The 22998-nt window shown below is 44.7% G+C and overlaps 1 protein-coding gene across 1 annotated transcript in view; it reads right to left on the bottom strand.

The window, feature by feature from the left end:
* The window catches only part of GPAT2 (glycerol-3-phosphate acyltransferase 2, mitochondrial), a 208070-nt gene that overhangs the window by 2027 nt on the left and 183045 nt on the right, over positions 1–22998 (bottom strand). Inside the window, exon 17 of the mRNA XM_073623599.1 lies at positions 14273–14328. Within this exon, the coding sequence (XP_073479700.1) occupies positions 14273–14328 (56 nt within the window). The remainder of the gene's footprint in view (positions 1–14272; positions 14329–22998) is intronic.

Consider the following 22998-nt stretch of genomic DNA (forward strand, 5'->3'; position numbering starts at 1 on the left):
AGACTTTGCAGGCTGCCCAGAGAGGAGAGAAGTCGCTCCACAGAAGACTTCAGGCAACTTGCATTGACTTCTATTACAGAAGTCATTTGCAAGTTGCGCTGAAGTTATAATCGGCCTTTTTTATCAGCACAATCGGCCGATGCCGATTAATTAAAAAAACACCAAATATCGGCCAATATATCGGTCGACCTCTAGTGGTAACACTGCCAAATGCAACATGCTATTTATTTTTTTGCCTATGCATGTCAGTGTGAAGGGTAGGTGCTAAAACCATCTGGTTTTATTGTCCCCTGGCCCCATGTGTCAACAAAGCTGTAGAAGCGGCAGCAAGCTGTCCAAAAACACCCACAAAATGTTTTCTTAATGTCACTGAATCAAAAAAACACACATTACTTTGTGTTTTGTAGAAATAAGTAATCTGCATGTAAGTAATGTCTACAAATATAAACCGTAATTCATTTGTATATACAGTTGTGCTCATAAGTTTACATACCCTGGCAGAAATTATGATTTCTTGGCCATTTTTCAGAGAATATGAATGCTAAACCAAACTTTTCTTTCACTCATGGTTAGTGTTTGGCTGAAGCCATTTATTATCAATCAACTGTGTTTACTCTTTTTAAATCGTAATCCCAACAGAAACTACCCAAATGACCCTGATCAAAAGTTTACATACCCCAGTTCTTAATACCGTGTATTGCCCCCTTTAACATCAATGACAGCTTGAAGTCTTTTGTGGATGAGGCTCTATCTTCTCAGATGGTAAAGCTGCCCATTCCTCTTGGCAAAATGCCTCCAGTTCCTGTAAATTCTTGGGCTGTCTTGCATAAACTGGACGTTTGAGATCTTCCCAAGGTGGCTCAATGATACTGAGGTCAGGAGACTGAGATGGCCACTCCAGAACCTTCACTTTATTCCACTGTAGCCAATGACAGGTCGACTTGGCCTTGTGTTTTGGATCATTGTTATGTTGAAATGGCCAAGTACTTCCTGTGCGCAGCTTCCTGGCTGATGGATGCAAACGTTCCTCCAGTATTTTTTGATAACATACTGCATTCATCCTGCCAACAATTTTGACCAAATTTCCTGTGCCTTTGTAGCTCACACATCCCCAAAACATCAGCGATCCACCTCCGTGTTTCACAGTGGGAATGGTGTACCTTTCATCATAGGCCTTGTTGACTCCTCTCCAAATGTAACGTTTATGGTTGTGGCCAAAAAGCTCAATTTTGTTCTCATCACTCCAAATGACTTTGTGCCAGAAGGTTTGAGGCTTGTCTCTGTACTGTTTGGTGTATTGTAAGCGGGATACTTTGTGGCATTTACGTGGTAATTGCTTTCTTCTGGCAACTTGACCATGCAGCCCATCTTTCTTCAAGTGCCTCCTAATTGTGCATCTTGAAACAGACACACCACATGTTTTCAGAGAGTCCTGTATTTCACCTGAAGTTATTTGTGGGTTTTTCTTTGCATCCCGAATGTTTTTCCTGGCTGTTGTGGCTGAAATTTTAGTTGGTCTATCTGACCGTGGTTTGGTCTCAACAGAACCTCTCATTTTCCACTTCTTGATTAGAGTTTGAACACCACCGATTGGATTTTTCAATTCCTTGGATATCTTTTTATATCCCTTTTCTGTTTTATACAGTTCAACTACCCTTTCCTGCAGATCCTTTGACAATTATTTTGCTTTCCCCATGACTCAGAATCCAGAAATGTCAGTGCAGCACTGGATGAAAGATGCAAGGGGTCTGTCAGGAGTCCAGAAACTCATTGACCTTTTAGATTATACACACACACACACACACTAATAAAGCAAACAGATCACAGGTGAGGATGGCTACCTTTAAAAGCCATACAATTCCTTTTGTGTCAATTTGCGTGCATGTTATTCAGGCCAAAATCACCAGGGTATGTAAACTTTTGATCAGGGTCATTCGGGTAGTTTGTTTTGATTACGATTTAAAATGAGTAAACACAGTTGATAATAAATAGCTTCAGCCAAACACTAAACCATGAGTGAAAGAAATGTTTTTGTGTTATTCATATTCTCTGAAAAATGGCCAAGAAATCAAATTCTGCCAGGGTATATAAACTTATGAGCACAACTGTAATTACATATCTGCTGACAGACTGGAAAACCAAATATGGACTTCCAAATCACTTAAGGCTCATTCACATTGTGTCTTTTTTTTTTTTTTGCACCATGTGATCACTTATTGATTTTGAATGGGCCAGCAGCACACCTTACAGCAGGGATCTCCAAACTACAGCCCTCCAGCTTTTGCAGAACTACAGGTTCCACGAGGCATTGTTCGGACGTTCACAAACATGACTAGGCACGATGGGAATTTTAGTTCCTGAACAACTAGAGGGCCATAGTTTGGAGACCCCTGCCTTACAGCATTAAGAAATTACAGTTTGGAACATGCAATAAAACATGCATTTTGACACAACACATCAGTGTACATGGGCCCTCATCTACTATTCATCTTTTATCTGGTCTAACCAGAGTGAGGGCCCACAGAGTTTACTTTGAACCCACCACCTTATGCAACTAGTGCAGGGTTATCTTGGCATTGTGAAGTATGAGGAAAGGCACTTTACATAAAAGGGCTGCCAGTTCAGAAACACGCCTGATGGCAACCAAAAAGGCTACTTTTGCAAGAGAGATCATCCAGGGGAACATCCCAGATAGGTTCAAAGGGTGCTTTTTTCAGGGCAGAAAAGCTGAGGTCGCAAGAGGGACTTAACACGATTTACACCTTGAAGAGAGGTTCTTATAAGAGAGAGTGTGAAGTCAGAGGCATTTAAAAAAAAAAATGGATGACTAAGACTTGACCTTTGAGAGTGCTTAAATTGGCTGTAAAGGTTAAACGTTTTTTACCTTAACGCATTCCTTGCATTTAGGTGAAAAACCTTTCATGTGCACTCAGGTCAGAGGTACAGGGTAACTGTATATAAAGTCCAGCTTCATGGACTGTATATAAAGTCCAAGCTTCGCCTATCCCAGTGGGCGTAACCCCAACAGAGTCTTTAGGGACTGAGTTCCATAGCGATGGATCATGGCCCTGGACCTGTAAAGCGCCCAGTAACTAACTCAACCAAGTGCTAAGGTGAGCATCCACACAGAGTGCAGTCCCAAAGCAACATTACAGGCTGTTCAGACAGCGTGGGGCCTGGGTATGGCTCCCAAAGTTTTACCGAGGTTGCACTGATCCAGACACACTGCTTCCATGGTATGAGAAGACAGTAAAGGTTGATTGAGAGAAAGAGAAAATTAACTGGTTAAGCTAAGGGTAGGTTTTCTCCATGAAGGAGACCTTTGGACACAAGCACAAAACTGAAGACTCACAGAGTAGAGTAAGTAGGGATATAGGGGCAGTGCCCTTAAAATCTTTCCCAGTGTACAATCCATACCAATAACCTGTGGTGTATGAATAACCTGCCTTTGTCTGTGATGAAGATGACATTTTTTGATGAATCAGACATGAACAAGATTGTGTAAAGAGGGTTTCTGGAAAGACTTTAGTACCTAGGAGATAAAATGTCAGAAAAAAAAAAAACGCTCCCAAAAGAGTGTAGGCAGAACCTTAGGGAGCATGGAGAACAGCAGCTGTCAGGTATTAGATGACAGAATTTGTGTTTGGAGGCCTATAACCACAAGCTCTGAGGTATACCCCAAATATACCAGGAAATAAATAAGAACCCAGATAATCTATCACCCCAAGGACATGGTGAAGGAAAATAGTCAATCCTTGTTGGTACATGGTTTACAGGGACAAGTGGACAAGAGGGGTGAATAACCTATAAAGTGTCTGTGCTAGGAGGGAAGAAAATCCCTGACAGTTTTAGATGTAGATATATATAGGAGTCGTTGCAAGCCTAACTAGAGTGTAGACAAATAGCTATTTCATAGGGAGCCTAATGGAAGCCTGTCTACTAAAATAGTGCATCTTGTGCGATGCAGGATTCTAACGTTTTCAAAAGACAGGTGTTCCTCTGTAGAAATCCTTAAATCTTTTTCTGAGTAATAAAGGAGAGGAACACTTATTGCAATGATAAAGTGAGAATGGGGTTAAAGCGGTTGTATACCCGCAGGGAGAAAAAACAAAACCTGTAAGGCAAAGGCTTAATGAGCTAGTATGCAGCGCATACTAGCTCATTATGAAATACCTTAGAACGAGGTGTCGGTATCTAATCCTGGTCCACGACGAGGGAGCTGACATTTTGCCCTCCACGTGTCTTCTGTGTACGCGGCTCCGGCACTGTGAGTGGCCGGAGCCGTGCTGACGTCACTCCCGTGTATGTGTGTGGGAGTTTTCTTCCCGCCAAGGTCCGGCACCGTCTGCCGAACCTTCGGCCGGGCATTCACAGTGCATGTGCGGCTGACGTCAGCGGCTGCATGCAAAGTAAATATCTCCTAAACCGTACAGGTTTAGGAGATATTCATTTTGCCTACAGGTAAGAATTAATAATTAGGGTATACAACCGTTTTAGTAATCACTTACAGACAAGAACAATATTTCCTTAAAAGACAAACTAGAGAGAGGGGAGGACAGCAATTAAGAATTGTGCACCCCCTGTAAAAGGTAGAGAGAAAAAAGGTTGTTGACATCTGTTTTCTAAAGCAGGGCTTATACAGTATGAATAGGAAAATAATGATGAATCTGCGCAATGGGGGTAGGTAAAAAAGTGGTTCAGAACTGCTGCCTCCACAAATGCAATCACCACCGAAGTGGAAAAAGCTGAACTGAGAAGAAATTAGGTGTGGGTGCGGTGCTGTTCTGGTTTTATGACAAAGTGTTATGACACTGTGATAACATGTTAAGGTCACCTCTAATAGGTGAGTGAAAGTGTAAAAATGCTGGTTGATAGCAATTCTTGAAAAACTTTATCCCAAAAAAGAAGTAACAACCAAAAGTGATTTTACATAAAAATAGAAAATGATGTATATGTAATTTGCTTCAGACAGTGGCTGATCCTATGCAGCTCACTGTCTACCATGTGATGCTGTTATATCAAAATATGCCCATGTATTCATACCGTGCATTGATATAAAGTGCTAAGGTGAGTGGAAGGGGGAAGGAGGGGGGGGGTTGGAGGGAAATGTAAGGGAAAGAGGGGAGGGGGAAAAATGCAGTCAATGGTAAAGTGACTTGTGCTCAAAATAAGAAGCGTTAATCAGAAAAAACAATGTTGCTTTGAATAGTCTTAATTATAGTTCACGGGTGATAGTTATGCTTGAAAGCTTGTTCCTCTTGGTAAACAATATTACTCAATACAATCTTCTTATTCCAGTGTTCACTAGTGACAGTGCTTGATATTCATGCTCTTACTGTGCAAACACTCACGGGATACTTTTCACCCCTGCAGGGGCATTACGCGGTCAAAGTTTATGCCAGTATGCAGCAGTTCCTGGCGATCCCGGATCGTGTTAAGTTAACATAAAAGAGATGGGGTGCCCATAGCGTAAAAACGTTTAAAACCTTTATTCCAAAAGTAACAGAATGGTACTCACATTATTCAAGTTCAATTCAAGCCTAAAAGATCTGAGTTTAAACCGTCAAACAATCCTGTGTTCGCTGAGAGATGACGCACGACGTTGGTCAGGCCACGCCCTACGCGTTTCGTCATTGGACGTCTACGGGAGAGTGCCCCTTGCTACACCTCCCACCCTTATACCTGATTATACCATTGACTGAATTTTTCCCCCTCCCCCCTTTCCCTTCCACCCCCCCCCCTTTTCCTTTTTCCCTTCCACCCCCCCCCCCTTTTTCCCTTCCACTCACCTTAGCACTTTATATCAATGCACGGTATGAATACATGGGCATATTTTGATATAACAGCATCACATGGTAGACAGTGAGTTGCATAGGATCAGCCACTATCTGAAGCAAATTACATATACATCATTTTCTATTTTTATGTAAAATCACTTTTGGTTGTTAATTCTTTTTTGGGATAAAGTTTTTCAAGAATTTCTATCAACCAGCAGTTTTACACTTTCACTCACCTATTAGAGGTGACCTTATCATGTTATCACAGTGTCATAACACTTTGCCATAAAACCAGAACAGCGCTGCACCCACACCTAATTTCTTCTCGGGGTATATACAGTATGTCACAAAAGTGAGTACACCCCCTCACATTTTTGTAAATATTTTATTATATCTTTTCATGTGACAACACTGAAGAAATTACACTTTGCTACAATGTAAAGTAGTGAGTGTACAGCTTGTATAACAGTGTACATTTGCTGTCCCCTCAAAATAACTAAAAAAAGAAAAGAAAAGTGATTTTGCGCAATAGCCTATTGCCTGAGGACTAATCCTCTGGATATCGTGCTAAACAATGATGACAGGAATAAAATATTAAAGTGCAATAATTGCATGTGAATAATGTATCATTGTGAAGTAAATATTAATATCTCATAAAAGATTGTGACTGGTAAAACTAAACATTTCAAATAATCACATATAACAATAAAAATGTCTAATCCTAAAAACCTAATAATAGGTAATATGACAATACTGACAACAGTGAAGAAGTGCACTTAAAGTGTTAATAGTCCAAATGGTAATAAATGAAAATACTATGCCCATATGGTAAGATGGACTGTTCTAAAGAGTCACAAATATAAAAGATATAATGATGATCCAGTAGGTGGCTCATTAATAATGTGATTCAGTGATGTTGCCCATACATAACTCCATGTAATTTTTCCTGAATGTGGTCTCCCAGAACTCTCACCTTAAAGCTGATGAATAATTGCATCTGTGAGTTCAGGTTTATAGGTGTTATCGCTGTTGAATGCTGTCAGTGAGGCCTGTTGTGAATTTCTCCTTTAGGAGGAATTTAAAGGAGAAATTCACAACAGGCCTCACTGACAGCACTTGTAGTTTAGCTACAACTTGTAGTTTAGCAACAGCTGGAGGTCCGCTAATTGCATATCCCTGCTCTACATAAAGATGGCCTAGGCTATAAGAAGATTGCCAAGACCCTGAAATTGAGCTGCAGCATGGTGGCCAAGACCATACAGTGGTTTAACAGGACAGGTTCCACTCAGAACAGGCCTCGCCATGGTCGACCAAAGCAGTTGAGTGCACATGCTCAGCGTCATATCCAGAGGTTGTCTTTGGGAAACAGACGTATGAGTGCTGCCAGTATTGCTGCAGAGGTTGAAGGGGTGGGGGGTCAGCCTGTCAGTGCTCAGAGCATACACCGCACACTGCATCAGATTGGTCTGCATGGATGTCGTCCCAGAAGGAAGCCTCTTTTAAATATGATGTGTGACAGACCTAGCCGGGACAGAGGCTGTTGGAGAGGACTGAATGCAAGCCTCTTGCCTTTTGATTATGGGCCCTGGATTTTCAAGGGAACAATACTCTTTGTGAGGTGAATTAGAAATGCAGTCTGAACTGTACTAATCGGACTCAGTCGTGTATATATGTATATATTGTATGTTGTTTGATTCTGTTGTGGACTCCTTGCTGTGGTCATTTGGGATTTGTGTTCCTGAAGAGGGAGGGGGGATTCTTCCAGCAGCCCCCTGCTGATAAGACTGATTCATACTGTTGGGACACATCCTGTGAGGAGATGCTGGTGTCATCAACTCCAACTACCTGTGTTTATGTTAATTGAATGAGCTGATCACATTGTCCTCTATACAATGTAGGAGACGGGACGACTCCTATTGGAGCTGCTGTTATTGTCAGAAAATGTCCTGTGATAATTAACTCAGTCTGGGCAAAAGGTCATGTCTCAGTCACCTAGGCTGTATAAAGGATTAGTTAATTAGCTCATGTTAATTAGGTTACATTTGTACTGTTAGAGTAATATGAGCAGGAGGGGGGAACCTCATCTTCTCCTGTATATAAGACTGTAGTCTGGTTCTGAATAAAGTGAGTTCATGTTAGCAACAAGCAAGTGTCGCCTTGTTTTGTGCTCAGAGAGGTTGGAATATCTGATATCTGTATACAGACTGGGAGGAAGTGGTATATGACGGAAGCACTCAAGCGGAGTGTGGGACGTTCCGTGACATTGGTGGCAAGCAGCGGGAAAGCTTCCTGCAGTCTGGGACATCCAAACCTCCAACTGGATCCAAGATCAGGATAGCAGACTTCAGTCACCCCAGTGGAGATATGGACCTGGCATCAGAGTTCCCGGGACTGCTGCGGATCATCCTTTCAACATACACCAGGACTGTGTCTAAGGATGAATACCTGGAGCTCAGGCAGCAGATTCAGGTGGAGCTCTGGATTGGAGCCCTCCAGCTCGCTGGTATAAAACAGGGCAAGTGCTTTCCAACCCAAGAGCAACGGGCCAGTGACCAACGGGCATTGCGGATGGCATTCCTGGGAGAGCGGCCCCAGGAACAATGGGTGACTGAGTTGGACAGGCTGGTCCAGCAGGAGATAGAGCTGGACAATTGTTATCGGGCTCTGCAATGGCACGCAGAGCAGGGATATTTAGGGGAGACAACAGAATGCTCTCCGGAGGGATATGACTTTGGCAGCCCTGGATTACTGTGGGAGAGCCTTACAGATCATTTTATGTTTGGCGATGAAGGGGAACCTGACCTTGAGGACCTGCGAGAATATAGAGAGGCTATGCTCGGTCTTGCAGGGGTCTCAGAGCTCAAACCTGACCTGGACCATTTGCTAAGGAAGGAACAGCATCTGGAAAGGGCATACAGGAAACTGCTAGAACAAGTTCAGCAGCATGCCAGAGAATCGGCAGTGGAAAAACCGAAGATTGCTGTCCCCAAACCTGAAGTGCTGACAACAGGGCAGAGCTCTGCTAACCTCTGCCCAGAAATGATAGCATCTTCTGGGTTCCATGGACAGGAGATGGTGAACCTATATCCCCAGACATCAGTTGCAGAGACATGGGATTTGATAGACTTTTCTGCTGAGGAATAACAACCTGATGAGCCTCCAGCAGAAGAGCTGCTATCAGGGCCAAAGTTCACTGTGCTCTGCCCAGCACCAACAGTGGCTTCGGCCTTCTTGAGAGAAGAGGTAGTCGGGCCTTTCTCCCACAACACTGACAGGGACATGTGATTTTCTGCCAGCAGCATCTATGGAGTTAAAACAAACTTCTCCAGCTGAAGATCTGGTAACTGAACAGAACCCTTTGTCCCACACTTTTAGCAATTCTAGAGACTGAGGATTTGATAGACGTTTCTGTAGAGGAGGAACCACCTAGCAAATCCCCAGCAGAAGTGCTGGCAACCGGACAGAGGGTCCAAGACCTCTGCCCCACACCTGCAGCAATTATGGAGGCCCAAGTTGAGGAGGTGGCAGTCTATCGCGAGCTGCAGATCAGGATCCAAGGAGAGAATGCAGTCATCACCTCACAACTGCAGCTTGATCTGCTGTCGGTGGATGGGGCTTCAGTCCCCACCTGTATACCCCAGGGATGCTGGGCAGTCGTATATGTATACATTGTATGTTGTTTGATTCTGTTGTGGACTCCTTGCTGTGGTTATTTGGGATTTGTGTCCCTGAAGAGGGAGGGGGGATTCCTCCAGCAGCCCCCTGCTGATAAGACTGATTCATACTGTTGGGACACATCCTGTGAGGAGATGCTGGTGTCATCAACTCCAACTACCTGTGTTTATGTTAATTGAATGAGCTGATCACATTGTCCACTATACAATGTAGGAGATGTGACGACTCCTATTGGAGCTGCTGCTATTGTGAGAAAATGTCCTGTGATAATTAACTCAGTCTGGGCAAAAGGTCATGTCTCAGTCACCTAGGCTGTATAAAGGATTAGTTAATTTGCTCATGTTAATTAGGTTACATTTGTATTGTTAGAGTAATATGAGCAGGAGGGGGGAACCTCATCTTCTCCTGTATATAAGACTGTATTCTGGTTCTGAATAAAGTGAGTTCATGTTAGCAACAAGCAAGTGTTGCCTTGTTTTGTGCTCAGAAAGGTTGGAATATCTGATATCTGTATACAGACTGGGAGGAAGTGGTATATAACGGAAGCACTCAAGTGGAGTGTGGGACGTTCCGTGACATGATGCAGAAGAAACAGTTTGCTGAAGACAAGCAGACTAAGGAGATGGATTGATGGAACCGTGTCCTGTGGTCTGATGAGACCAAGATAAACTTATTTGGTTCAGATGATGTCAAGCGTGTGTGGTGGCTACCAGGTGAGGAGTACAAAGACAAGTGTGTCTTGCCTACCGTCAAGCATGGTGGTGGGAATGTCATGGTCTGGGGCTGCATGAGTGCTGCCGGAACTGGGGAGCTACAGTTCAAAGAGGCCAACATGTACTATGACATACTGAAGCAGAGCATGATCCCCTCCCTTCGGAGACTGGGCCGCAGGGCAGTATTCCAACATAACGACCCCAAACACACCTCCAAGACGACCACTGCCTTGCTAAAGAAGCTGAGGTTAAAGGTGATTGGACTGGCCAAGCAGGTCTCGAGACCTAAACCCCATTGAGCATCTGTGGGGCATCCTCAAATGGAAGGTGGAGGAGCGCAAGGTCTCTAACATCCACCAGCTCCGCAATGTCGTCATGGAGGAGGACTCCAGTGGCAACCTGTGAAGCTCTGGTGAACGCCATGCCCAAGGGGGTTAAGGCAGTGCTGGAAAATAATGGTTGCCAGCGGTTTAGACATGAATGGCTGTATGTTGAGTTATTTTGAGGGGACAGCAAATTTACGCTGTTGTACAAGCTGTTCACTACATTGTAGTAAAGTGTAATTTCTTTAGTGTTGTCACATGAAAAGATATAATAAAATATTTACAAAAATGTGAGGGGTGTACCCACGTTTGTGAGCTACTGTATGTACAGTTTTGGGGTTTTTTTGGTTGAAAGTGCCAATCGAATGCTGTTTTACCAGCATGATCATTAGACCTGCTTGTGTTTAACACACAGCAGCAAATGCTGCTGCTGAACCGCCCACATGTCGGTAGGCGCATGCTGGGCTTTAGTTGGGCCAAGTGTCAGTAAATTACCCCACTGCCTCCCCCCCTACCGCATCCAATTTGCAAGTCAGGAGATTGTGACCAGCTCTCAATTCAGCCGGTTCACACATCTCAGGAGCGGCTCCGGTGCAAATTGCACAGTCCTGTGCGTCTTCTGGTCCATTTCAGATCCGAATTCAGCCAGAAATTCAGACCTGAAATGGTAAACAGGGACGTACCGGACCCCTGTGGTGAGCCGCTCTGTGCGGCAGTGTGAACCCAGCCTTAGTGTGAGGAAGGCTCGTTAACTGCTCCGGTGGGCTTAGAGAGGGAAGGTTTGCCACAACCAGAAGACCATGCAGTAGATGACTGCACCGGAGGGGGCGGACAACTGATATAATCTGTACAGTAGGGGATAAATATTCCAGAGAGGATTGTGAAACTGGAGCAGCAAAGTGCCTGAACCCTCTCTCATCAATAGCTTCCTTGATGTGTTCATTAAAGGGCCAAAGAGAAACTCGCCCTCTAAGGGCATGCACAAAAGGCATCTTTCCCACACTGAATCAGTCACCCAGTCTTTAAGCCATAGAATTCTATGCACACAGTGGTAGAATTACACAGTGGTTCAAATTAATTTGCCATTAAATATGATCTGTTCCTTATCTAAGTCACAACAATCGACAAACACAATGTGCTTATGCTGATAAACAATTTCAATTTCTTGTGTCTTTATCGAACACACCCATTAAACATTCACAGTACTGGAGAAAAAAAGTAAGTGAACCCTTAGAGTTAACAGCTGCTCAAACCTCCTTTGGCAGCAATGACTTCAAGCAAGTGCTTTTAGTAGCTCTGGATCAGACCTGCGCAACATTCAGGAGGACTTTTTGACCATTCCTCTTTACAAAACTGCTTCAGCACAGACACATTGTTACATTTCTGGTATGAAAGGCTCTCAAGGTCGTTCTGCAGCATCTCTATGGGGTTAAGGTCTTGGCCACTCCAAAAGGCACATTTTCTTTTTTAGAAGATAGTCTGCGGTGGATTTACTTTGATGCTTAGGGTCATTGTCCTGCTGCATTACCCAACTTCTACTAAGCTTCAGTTGGCGAACAGCCACTCTACCAAAATATCCTACAGGATTATGTCAAACTTGGGATTTAATTTTCCTCTCAATGATGGCATGTGGTCCAGGCCCCAAGGCAGCGAAGCAAGCCAAGTCATGATGCTCCCTCCATCATACTTCACCTTTGGGATGCTGTTTTGATGTTGGTACAGTACCTGACCGCGATTTTTTTCAGCGTAGGGGGTTCCCCTTAAAATCCATACCAGACCTAAGGGCCTGGTATGCCCCTGGGGGGGAACCCATGCCGTTTTTTTATTTAAAATTTGGCGCAGCGTTCCCCCTCGTGATTCATACCACGATATGCGATAACAGCGGCGATATTGACACAATATCGTGGTCACCTATTGTAAGCTGTGCCCTTTTTGCGCCATTCATGAGTGCTAAGTACTCTTCCTGAACAACTGGACTTTTGTTTCATCAGTCCTCAAAACATTTTCCCAGTAGCGCTGCGGTCCTCAAGGTGCTCTTTAGCAAACTTCAGGCATGCAGCAAGTTTTTTTTTTTTTTGAGAGCAGCGGCCTCCTCCATAGCGTTTATGCCTTTGTTACCCTGCCTGTTCAAATACATGCGTATGGTAGGCCCATCACTGGAACTGGCAAACATCCCTTATTCATGTCTTTAAGCCTTTAGCTGTTACTCATGGGTTCTTCTTTACCCCATTGAGGATTCTGCATTGAGCATTGGGAGTCATCTTGACTAGGCACCCACTTTTATGAAGAATAGCCACAGTACTAAACTGTCTCCAGTTATAGACAATTTGTCTGTCAACTGATGGATGCCTAAACACTTGCTTTGTATTCCTTTCCAGCCTTATGCAGATAAACTACTCTTGATCATATGTCTTCAGAGAGCTTATTTTTGTGAGGCATGGTTCATATCAGCTGATGTTTCTTATGAACAGCAATTTTAAAACATCTGAATGTCTTTCATCAAAGTAGCTCTAAACCACACCTCCAGGCTCATTTTATTAACTGGATTCCAGGTGTGCAAACTACTAAGTCCAGTTAGCTTTTCTAGAAGTGATTAGTCTGTAGGTTCACTTACTTTTTCCTCGAACACCGTGAATGTTTATTGGTTATGTTCAATAAATAAAAAAACTGAGAAATGATAATTGTGTGTTTTTTGCTTAAGCACATTATGGCTGATTCCTACAGATAAAGTACGTGAACTCCTTGGAATTAACTGTTTATTTCGTCACTGTATACGCAAAATAAAGACATTCTGGATATCTGATGGATCAGTGCATCTACATAGAATATTAGAGCTGAAGGTAAAAGCTGTAACTTTGAATAAAGATTTGGATAATGTACCTTGGAAGAAAGTTCATCACAAATTTCTCCAGTCCAGGTAACCGCTAAGCTGACCATGCCTGGCTGTAGGGCAGGCCCTGCTAGCACAAAGGAGGTTTAGAAGTCAAAACCCTATAGTCAGCACTAATGGATAACTGGAGTAGCTAGCAAAGGAACCACTATATGTTTATTCCAAAGACCTTGCAGCGCCAAAACTCTAAATACAGATTTCAGGTATCAAAGAAATTATATATACATAGAATTAAAAAAAACACTAAAAATAAAGTGCAAATGAATCAACAAAACTCTAAAATAAATATAGTGACTAAAATAATCACAAAAAATCCACAATTGGATAAATTAATAAACCCATGTGCAAACAGAAAAAGTGTCCATCAAAACGTTAATAAAGTGGAAAGTGTTATCCACCAGACACATGGACACGGTTGGTAATTAAATCTGGTGAAACAAACTAGTAGGAGATTCTTCAAGAGGATATTGCGTGCATCATTTAGGGACACTAGCAAAAAAAACAAACAAACTGGAGCCTTGTGGGCAAGGTTATACAAGAGACATTAGGGGGGGACCCAGCAAAGCTTTTGCCAATGTCCAAATCACCTGAAGGTAGCGGCATATAACCTATGGTCTATGAATTGATTCCTGTATCCTGTGCTGTACAATAAAGATAATGTTTGCGGTTTTAAGTAATTTTCTACACAAAAATGCATGAGTTTGTGAAAAATTACAAATTGCTCCTGTAGCAAAGTGGTTAGACTATGCATCTGAATAGGTGACTTTTCACTTTTGTCCCATATTTTTCTCACTTTTCTTTTATAACTGGTCCCCAATTGGGTCTACTACTGTGAACATTTTTTCCTTAAATAAAAGTTACTGCAAACAGTGGAGGTAATATGTGATAACATACCCCAAGATCTTTGAAGGTTTCAATGGCACAGGCAGCCAGGGAGTGTTCTGTACATTCTGAAAGAGAAGACTGAGTGAGTACTTAAAACGAAAACTGCCCACAGTTTGCATACTATGAAATATGAGAATTAGCTCAGTTTTGGAACAATGGCATTGTTGTGCCATAGGAAGAAGCTGAATCACAATAGACTAATATCAGTGTAATATCATTTAAGGCAAATAACAAAAGTGAGTTATTGGTAACAAGAATCACTATGAAAAAAGTTAGAGAAAAGAAATTGTATGGCAAGCTGTATAAACAAAATAATTAGTTTTAAACATATGGGTATGAAAAAAAAAAATTATCCAACGATGTATGTAAAAAATTATTTGTTTAAAAAATAATTCTATAACAAATCTTTACATAGATACATTTTTTTTTTTGTCATAAATAACTTACGTTATTGTTTTCCTTAAATGTTATACAGATTTTTGCTTATCCGCAGTTCACCTGTCTAATACAGGCTTATTTACAGCTTACATTTAAACCCGGAGGTCAGCCTAGCCAGCAGACTGGTGGAGGCGTGGCCCTGCCTCCAAAAAGTGTTCCGATTGGCCATTCCACTCCCGGGTCTGACAGCTCTCTGACAGTTTTGTGTAACCATGGCGGCTCCCTGCATCTGCTCCCGCGACAAATCCAGCCTAACGGCAGCCACTACCCAGACCAGAATCCCTCCAGTGGACTTATCTGAGAGATCACATGTCTGTCATTCCAGGAATCGTGTGAGTGCAATACTGATATTTTTATGCTTATCACTCAAACTACAGTAGAGCTACAGTATTGGCAGCTTGGCGCTTCCCCCCCCCCCCCCCCCCATCCCCCCTTGTTTCAGTTGTCGGTTCCCAGCCCTATCAAGTTATCTGGCTCTCCTCCGCGTCTCCTGACTTGTAACTTTTTGCACTTGCATTTACACCATCGGGTCTTTCTGTACACACGGACAATCTTTACCAGATTGGTATCATACACAATTCAACTGCTATTGCCATTTGCAGGCAACAAATGTAGCACTGATTAAATGATTTACAGTGAGATGTTTGTTTAGGACAGAGATGGCAGGATCAACCTCAGAATAACCCACTTTTTTTGCAAACTTTCAACTGGATAGAGTTCAGCAAAAAATTTGGGGAGAGTGACCGACCCAATCATAGACTGCACATGCTATGTTTTGCAAGTTTTTGCAACACTGACTCAACATCCTCTTCACTCCCTTCTAAATCTGCGTACTGTAGGACCAGCATTATCAGGGTCCCACTCAAATTGAGAAATGGAAGTGGGAGAAGAGGGGGTCAATTTTTGAGCTCTTGATACATGTGGCTGAATTAAGGCCATAATCTTGTCCTAGGAATTGTGACATAGATGCATACATGTCTGCCTTTGTCAAGTAGGCAGTCGTATGGCTGAACTCACATTAGATTCGCAGGAAAAATAGGATTTTTTAAAACAGCTTACCTGTAAAATCCTTTTCTTTCGAAGGACATCACGGGACACAGAGCCACAGTAATTACTGATGGGTTATATAGGTTTCACTGGTGATTGGACACTGGCACACCCTATCAGGAAGTTCAACCCCCTATATAATCCCTCCCCCTTGCAGGGATACCTCAGTTTTGTAGCCAAGCAATATAGTGTATTAGAAGAGGGGCGGGACCTCTGTGTCCCGTGATGTCCTTCGAAAGAAAAGGATTTTACAGGTAAGCTGTTTTAAAAAATCCTATTTTCTTTCTCGAACATCACGGGACACAGAGCCACAGTAATTACTGATGGGATGTCCCAGAGCAATGCTACCTGAGGGGGGGGAACCACGACCAAGTAGGGTGCAATCAGACCTGAGGACCCTGTACCGCTGCCTGCAGCACACTACGCCCAAAGGCGATATCCTCATGCCTTCTCACATCCACCTGATAGAATCTGGTGAATGTATGAACTGAAGACCAGGTTGCGGCCTTGCAGATTTGAGCCATAGAGGCCCGGTGATGCACTGCCCAAGAAGCACCAATAGCCCTTGTGGAATGTGCCCTGATCTGAAACGGAGGAATCTTCTGTTTCAAACCGTAAGCTTGAATGATCAACTGTCGAATCCATTTAGAAATGGTAGCTTTTGACGCTGCCTGTCCTCTATTGGGACCCTCTGGCAGCACAAACAAAACATCCGTCTTGCGGATCTGAGTAGTTGCCCCTAACTGCTCTTACTACAGCCAACGAATGTAGAGATCTCTCTTCCGGAGAACAGGGATCTGGAAAAAAGGAAGGTAGAACAATGTCTTGGTTTAAATGAAAATCAGAAACCACCTTCGGTAAAAAACTAGGATGAGGGCGTAGTACCACTCTATCCTTGTGTATAATCAAATAAGGCTCCTTACAGGAAAGAGCTGCTAATTCTGATACTCTTCTAGCAGAAGAGATGGCCACCAGAAAAATTAATTTCCTTGTCAACAAGACCAAAGGAATCTGATTATTGGTTCAAAAGGCTGTTTCTGTAACACAGCCAGGACCAAATTCAAGTCCCAGGGGTTTAGGGGCGCTTTAACCGGAGGATTAAGACGCATCACCCCCTGCATAAAGTTTCGGACCAAAGAATGCGAAGCAAGTGGCCGCTGAAATAATACTGATAAAGCAGAAACCTGGCCCTTGATGGTACTCAAGGCCAGCTTCATCTCTAATCCCATCTGTAGAAAATCAAGGATTCTACCTATGACATATTTCCTGGGATGCCAACCTCTGGATTCACACCAGGTTATATAAGCCTTCCAGACTCTATGATAAATCATCCTGGAAGCTGGCTTCCTTGCATTAATCAAGGTAGATATGACAGGACCTGAGATCCCACGACTCTTCAGAACGTGGGTCTCAATAGCCAAACCGTCAAATTTAGCGTTTGTAAGGCAGGATGGAACACTGGACCTTGAGATAACAGGTCTGGGCGTACCGGTAGGGTCCACGGGGAACCCACCGTCATCCTTACTATTTCTGCATACCAAGTCCTTCTGGGCCAAGCGGGGGCCACCAGAAGTACCGACTTCCTTTCCTGCCTGATCCTGCGAAGGAGTCGTGGTAGTAGCAGAATAGGCGGGAATGCGTAAATCAGTGAGAACCGATGCCACGGAATCACCAACGCATCCGTCCCGCATGCAAGAGGATCTTTTGTCCTTGCCACAAATCTGTCTATCTTTTTGTTGAATCGGGATACAAAGAGATCTACATCTGGAACCCCCCATCTTTGGCATATGGTCCAAAAGACGTCGGGATGCAGAGACCATTCCCCTGGAAGTAACTGCTGGCGACTTAGATAGTCCGCCTGCCAATTTTCTATTCCCGGGATGAAAACTGCCGATATGCATGGCACATGCATCTCTGCCCAGACTAAGATCTGGTTCACCTCTTTTTGAGCAGCTCGGCTCCGGGTGCCTCCCTGATGATTGACATAAGCCACTGCTTTGGCATTGTCGGACTGGATCCTGACCGGACAACCCTGTAGCCTGATAGTCCAGGCTTTTAGAGCTAGATGTATCGCCCGGATCTCCAGAATGTTGATGGGTAAGGTCCTCTCTGTCTTGGACCATACCCCTTGGACCGCAGCCTGTTCCAGAACTGCTCCCCAACCTGACAGACTGGCATCTGTTGTTACCACCGTCCAGGTAACCGGTAGAAAGGATTTCCCCTTCTGCAGGTTTTCGGGTATGAGCCACCAATTGAGGCTCTGACGCACCGCATGCGACAGGTGCATCGGAAAGTCTAATGCCTGAACCTTCTTGTTCCAGGTCGACAGAATACTGTGTTGCAGCATTCTTGAGTGAAACTGAGCATAGGGAACTGCTTCGAATGAAGACACCATCTTCCCTAGTAGCCTCATACAAAGGCGGACTGAGGGACCCTTCTTGGTCCTTACTGTCAGAATCAGCTCTCTCAAAACAGTGATCTTTGCCTGGGGTAGAAATATCTTCTCCTGGCTTGTATCTATAATCAGACCTAAATACTCCAGTCTTCTTACTGGTTTTAGGAAAGACTTTTCTAAGTTGAGGATCCAACCCAGGTGTTCTAGATACCTGACCGTGGTCCTCAAGTTTCCCTTCAAAGAGGCTACCGACCGGTCTATCAAGAGCAGGTCGTCTAGGTATGCTATGACAGCTATACCCTGAGCCCTTAATCTGGCCAGAGGAGGAGCCAAGATCTTTGTGAACACTCGAGGTGCAGTGGCTATCCTGAAAGGCAGAGCCACAAACTGGAAATGGCGCCCTCCTACCTCGAAGCGCAGAAACTTCTGATGAGCAGGAAAAATGGGCACATGCAGATATGCATCTCTGATGTCTATTGATGCCAGAAATTCTCCTCCCTGCAGGGTGGGAACTACTGTTCGAATTGATTCCATGCGGAAGGATTGAATCCTTAGGAATCGGTTCAGATCCCTTAAGTCCAGAATGGGCCTGACATCCCCATTTGGCTTTTGGACCGTAAAAAGGTTGGAATAGAAGCCCAATCCCTGGTCCTTTGCGGGAACTATCATAATGACCTCCTGCGACAAAAGTCGCTCTAACGCTAGAAGGAGTGACTGCTTCTTCTCTGGGTCTCTGGGAACATTTGATCTGAGGAACCGAGGAGAGGGGAATTCCTGAAACTCCAGCTTGTACCCTAAGGTTACCGTGGAGATTACCCATCTGTCCTGGAAGTCCTCCTGCCAGAGCTCTGAGAACTGTCGCAGTCTTCCCCCCACTCGAGTGAGCGGGGGCGCCCCCTCATGCAGAGGTCTTAGTGTTTTGCCTAGTAGGCTTCTTTCCCCAGGACTTCTTTTGTCCCTGGGGTTGACTCTTGTCTCTGGACCCCGATGGAGGCGGCCGTCGAGACTGCCTGGAGGCTGAAGCCCCCGGCGCTGGGGAAAGATTCCGTTTGAAAGAGGGACGCTTACTCTTCTTCTTGACAGGTAAGAGAGTGCTTTTCCCACAAGAGATTCTCTTGATATAGTTATCCAAGTCCTCTCCAAACAACCTTGCACCACGAAATGGAAACCCAGCCAGTAGCTTCTTACATGGTGCTTCGGCTGACCAATCTTTCAACCATAGGATTCTACGTATATGCACCAACCCCAGTGAAAGACGGGAGGTTTGCACGATAGAATCTCTAATGGCGTCAACCACAAAGCATAAGGCCGCTGGAAGGTTAGCAAACCCCTGGGCCTGCTGTTCAGGTAATACTTTGATGACCTGCTTAACATGGTCTCTTAAGTATTGACAGACTCCAATCGCTGCTACTGCAGGTTGGGCCACTGATCCTGCTAAGGAGAAAACATCCTTCAATAGGGATTCCATCCTTTTATCTACAGGATCCCTGAGCATCTGAGCATTGTCTACAGGACAAGTCAGGCTATTATTTACGGAGGAAATGGCGGCATCAATAGCCGGTATTCCCCACATTTTAATAAACTTTTCTTCCATCGGATAAAGTGTTGAAAACTTTCTCGGCGGAAAAAAACATTTGTCTGGGTGATCCCACTCAGAATAAATAAGCTTTTCAAGTAAAGTATGAACAGGAAAAGCATGTGCTGCTTGGAAAGGTTTCAGTGACCCCAAAGCAGAAGAGGATTCTTTAGCAGTTTCAGGTATGGGCAACTTAAATGTGGAGCGGACCAATCCAGTGAGGATCTGCACTAAGACTTTCTCCTCTTGGGAAGTCGCAGAGGGTCCCTCTCCACCTGAATCCTCCAAAGAGGAATCATCCATCCCATCCCGATCCTCTGAAAGGGATTCATCTCCTTTATCCCAGAGCTCCTCTGTCTGAGGGTCTTGGGGAACAGAGGAAAGCCTAGTGCGTTTTCTTCCACTGAGTGAAGACGTAATCACGGCCATTAATCTTTCCTCTAGACCATTAATGGTTGAGGAAAAAACCTCTTGTGTAATATATACAGAGGCTAAAGTGCCAGAAGCAGGTGTAGCCCCTGACCCCGATGGCTCTCCCTGGCTAGCCGTCCCTGGCCCATCTTTAGGGGGGAAGGATGCTGCCGACAGGGGGCCCTCAGAACCTGAACGAGATCCCCTAGTGTCTCTGGTTCCTGGGGTGCTTGAACCTCTTCTACCCATAGTGCAAAGCAACAAGGTGTGAGGTGTACAAATGAACACTGCCCGCTGAGCGATGTAGTCTGGCTAAAAGCCTTGCTACCCAATGCTCAGTCTGGTGTTACTTCAGTAAATGCTGCCTAGGAGAATGCCTGTGTCCCACCTTACATGCGACCGTCAGCTCTGTGTCTCTCAGAAGGCTGAGTGCACCTGTACAGAGTGCCTTTAATAGCCTGCAGCTGGCCTGAGTGGGAGTCTAAGCACTCTGTGCTGACGTCCCGCCCCCTCCTCTACCGCCCCCCCCCCCTCGAGTTTTGAAAAAAACGAGCGCTTCCCGCGCTGCCGACTCTCCTGTCATGCTTCCGGAGTAAGGCTGGGGATGGGGGGGGGGGGGGGGGGGAGGGAGGCTGGTAACAAGATCTGCCTGAACGGCTATCTTGAGAGATGGTGGCCATTAGGCCGCAGAGCCCGGGTGGTATAACCACTTTCTAGACCCCTGTGGCCCCTCTCTAGCCTGGGGGGGAACATTCAAACATGAGAAATCCCCCTTTCCACCTTACCTGTTTGCAGCCTGCTTGAGACGCTGGGACATAAACAGCGATTACAACACCTGAGACAGAGTCAGCATGTGCAGGTTTGTGCTCTTGGCAGCCCCCGGTGGTCACAATAGGCATAGCATGCATTTACCTTAAAGGAAAAAAGCCACTAGAACTCAAAAATTCTGTGGAATCTCCTCTTACCTTATCCAGCCGCAGGGTGCTGTTTACACAGACCCAATCTTCACCTCTCACGGTGGGCTCCGTTTGAAAAAACCGTCAGAGACTGGGGCCCCCATCAGTAGGGGGATCCAACAGTTCTGGGACCGTAAAGCACCTCGCCAGAAATTAGGAAGTTTAAAGCCATTTTCTGATCTGCGGGGTCCAGCTCTCTAAAAAGAGAAGCATTACGGGTAAAACCTTGTTTCTTCGGACACGAGGCCCGGGTACCATTCAATTCGGCCATGAAAAGACACTTTGAATGGATCCGGTTCGCCTGGCTTGCCCCAGTATAGGATCTTAGGATATTCCCTTTGGAGCTCAGCACAGGACATCTTTACACGTCCATCACCTAAGACACTGGCGTAAAAACTGAGGTATCCCTGCAAGGGGGAGGGATTATATAGGGGGTTGAACTTCCTGATAGGGTGTGCCAGTGTCCAATCACCAGTGATACCTATATAACCCATCAGTAATTACTGTGGCTCTGTGTCCCGTGATGTTCGAGAAAGAAATAGTGCAGGGACTTTTTTTTACCCCGCACTAGAATCAGGTGGCATGGATGTTCTCACCCATGCCATCTGATTCCTGTGCAAGTTCACACTGCGATCTGTGAACCGATCTGCGGGTGTCATTAACATTGTATTGACACCCGCAGCGGTTTGCAGACAGTAGTGTGAACTGCCTGTGGGAGGGATGCAATGTGGAAACCGGCGCTGGAATCGCGATAGTTCCCGCATCGCATATAGGTGAACCTAGGCCCAGGCTGATTGTTTTTGCGGGCCTTCAGCTGAGCAAATGTTTGTCTGCTGTTTAGAGTTGGCTGGTTTCCATCATAGCTAGAAGCGAGGGTATTCCGCTGTGGGTACTCACAGAGTAGTGTTTGGGAGATAGGGTAAGTGTGTCAAGGAGTATACGATAACCCAGGTGTAGACAGGTGTAACGAATACTCATGGTGAAAGGGTGGGAGGAAGCGTCTGAGTACCTTATAATGGCTCTAGACAGAAATGTCCTTAAAGCGGGGTTCCCGCGACCATTCCTATTTTTTTTTTTTTTTTTTTTATTCATTCAGACACATGTACAAATCTAAATTGAAACTCACTGGTTTGGTATTTTAAGCGGCTGCTGTCCGTTTTCAATAAATATTGATAATAATCGATTGTGGCCAATCCCATCTTGCTTGTGGGCATGTGAAGCCCACAAGCATGGATTTCCAGGATACGGTGAATGCTGAGCTCCCAGCAATCACCGCTATTTCCCACGCATGCTCAGTGTTTACTGTGAGCAGCGCCGTAAACTTCAGGGTTGCCATCACAACGGGCAGGTGTCGTCGTCGAAATCCTGCGAGAACTCGCGGCAGGCCTCCGCAATGACTCCTGGGAATGATGACAGAAGCTCCCAGGAGGCATTGCACGTAAAAAGGAAATTGCGTAATAGCTGCAGTTGACCCGCCCATATCCGCAGATAACTAGACAGGAAGCAGAGAAGGACATTGAAAAAAAAACAGGTACAAAAGAAAAAAAATATATATATATATCCGTTTATAACTAAATACATTCATGGCATGTGATTGAGCAAAACATGTAAAATAGGGTGGAGCTCCGCTTTAAAGTGTATGACCAGTGGTGTGATGCAACACCCGATCATCCACCTGGGACTTTAAGTGGTCAAATTTCTGAGCCAAGTTTGAAAACACTTAAGTGAATACATTCCGGTTAACAACACGGTACTGTAGACAATGGCCAGACAATAGTCAGGCTTCACTTGTCACGATGGGCAAACCCCCAAAGGGGTCTTCAGGGACTGGGTTCCATAGTGATGGACCACTGCCCTGGAATTGTATAACACTTTGCGGTTAACTCAACGCATTGCACCAAGGTGAACGCCT

The sequence above is a fragment of the Aquarana catesbeiana genome, linkage group LG03, assembly GCF_042186555.1.
Source record: "Aquarana catesbeiana isolate 2022-GZ linkage group LG03, ASM4218655v1, whole genome shotgun sequence".
Taxonomy (NCBI): domain Eukaryota; kingdom Metazoa; phylum Chordata; class Amphibia; order Anura; family Ranidae; genus Aquarana; species Aquarana catesbeiana.